The following is a 247-nucleotide window of genomic DNA, read 5'->3' on the forward strand; positions in this document are numbered from 1 at the left end:
CCTGCGCCAAGGGTCGCGCGGGGGGCGGGGCGCGGCGCGGCTCTCGCGAGAGCTCTGGACTATAAGTGCGGGGCGGCGCGTGGGCCTCCCCCCTCAGTGCGATTCCGTCCGGAGCGCAGCGCCGCCGCCGCCACCGAGAAGATGGAGGACAGCGCCATGGACGTGGAGAGCATGGGCCCGCTGCGCCCGCAGACCTTCCTCTTCGGTAACGCGCGGGCGGGCTGAGGCGGGGCGGGCTGATGGGCCC

The 247-nt window shown here is 75.3% G+C and overlaps 1 protein-coding gene across 1 annotated transcript in view; it reads left to right on the top strand.

Moving 5' to 3' along the window:
- The first annotated feature begins 78 nt into the window (after positions 1 to 78).
- The window catches only part of NPM1 (nucleophosmin), a 23915-nt gene continuing 23746 nt past the window's right edge, over positions 79 to 247 (top strand). The window contains exon 1 of the mRNA XM_019506536.1: positions 79 to 205. Coding sequence (XP_019362081.1) covers positions 142 to 205 — 64 coding nt within the window. The 5' untranslated portion in view covers positions 79 to 141. The remainder of the gene's footprint in view (positions 206 to 247) is intronic.

This window comes from Gavialis gangeticus, unplaced genomic scaffold, assembly GCF_001723915.1.
Source record: "Gavialis gangeticus isolate Ggan-Ray unplaced genomic scaffold, GavGan_comp1, whole genome shotgun sequence".
Lineage (NCBI taxonomy): Eukaryota > Metazoa > Chordata > Crocodylia > Gavialidae > Gavialis > Gavialis gangeticus.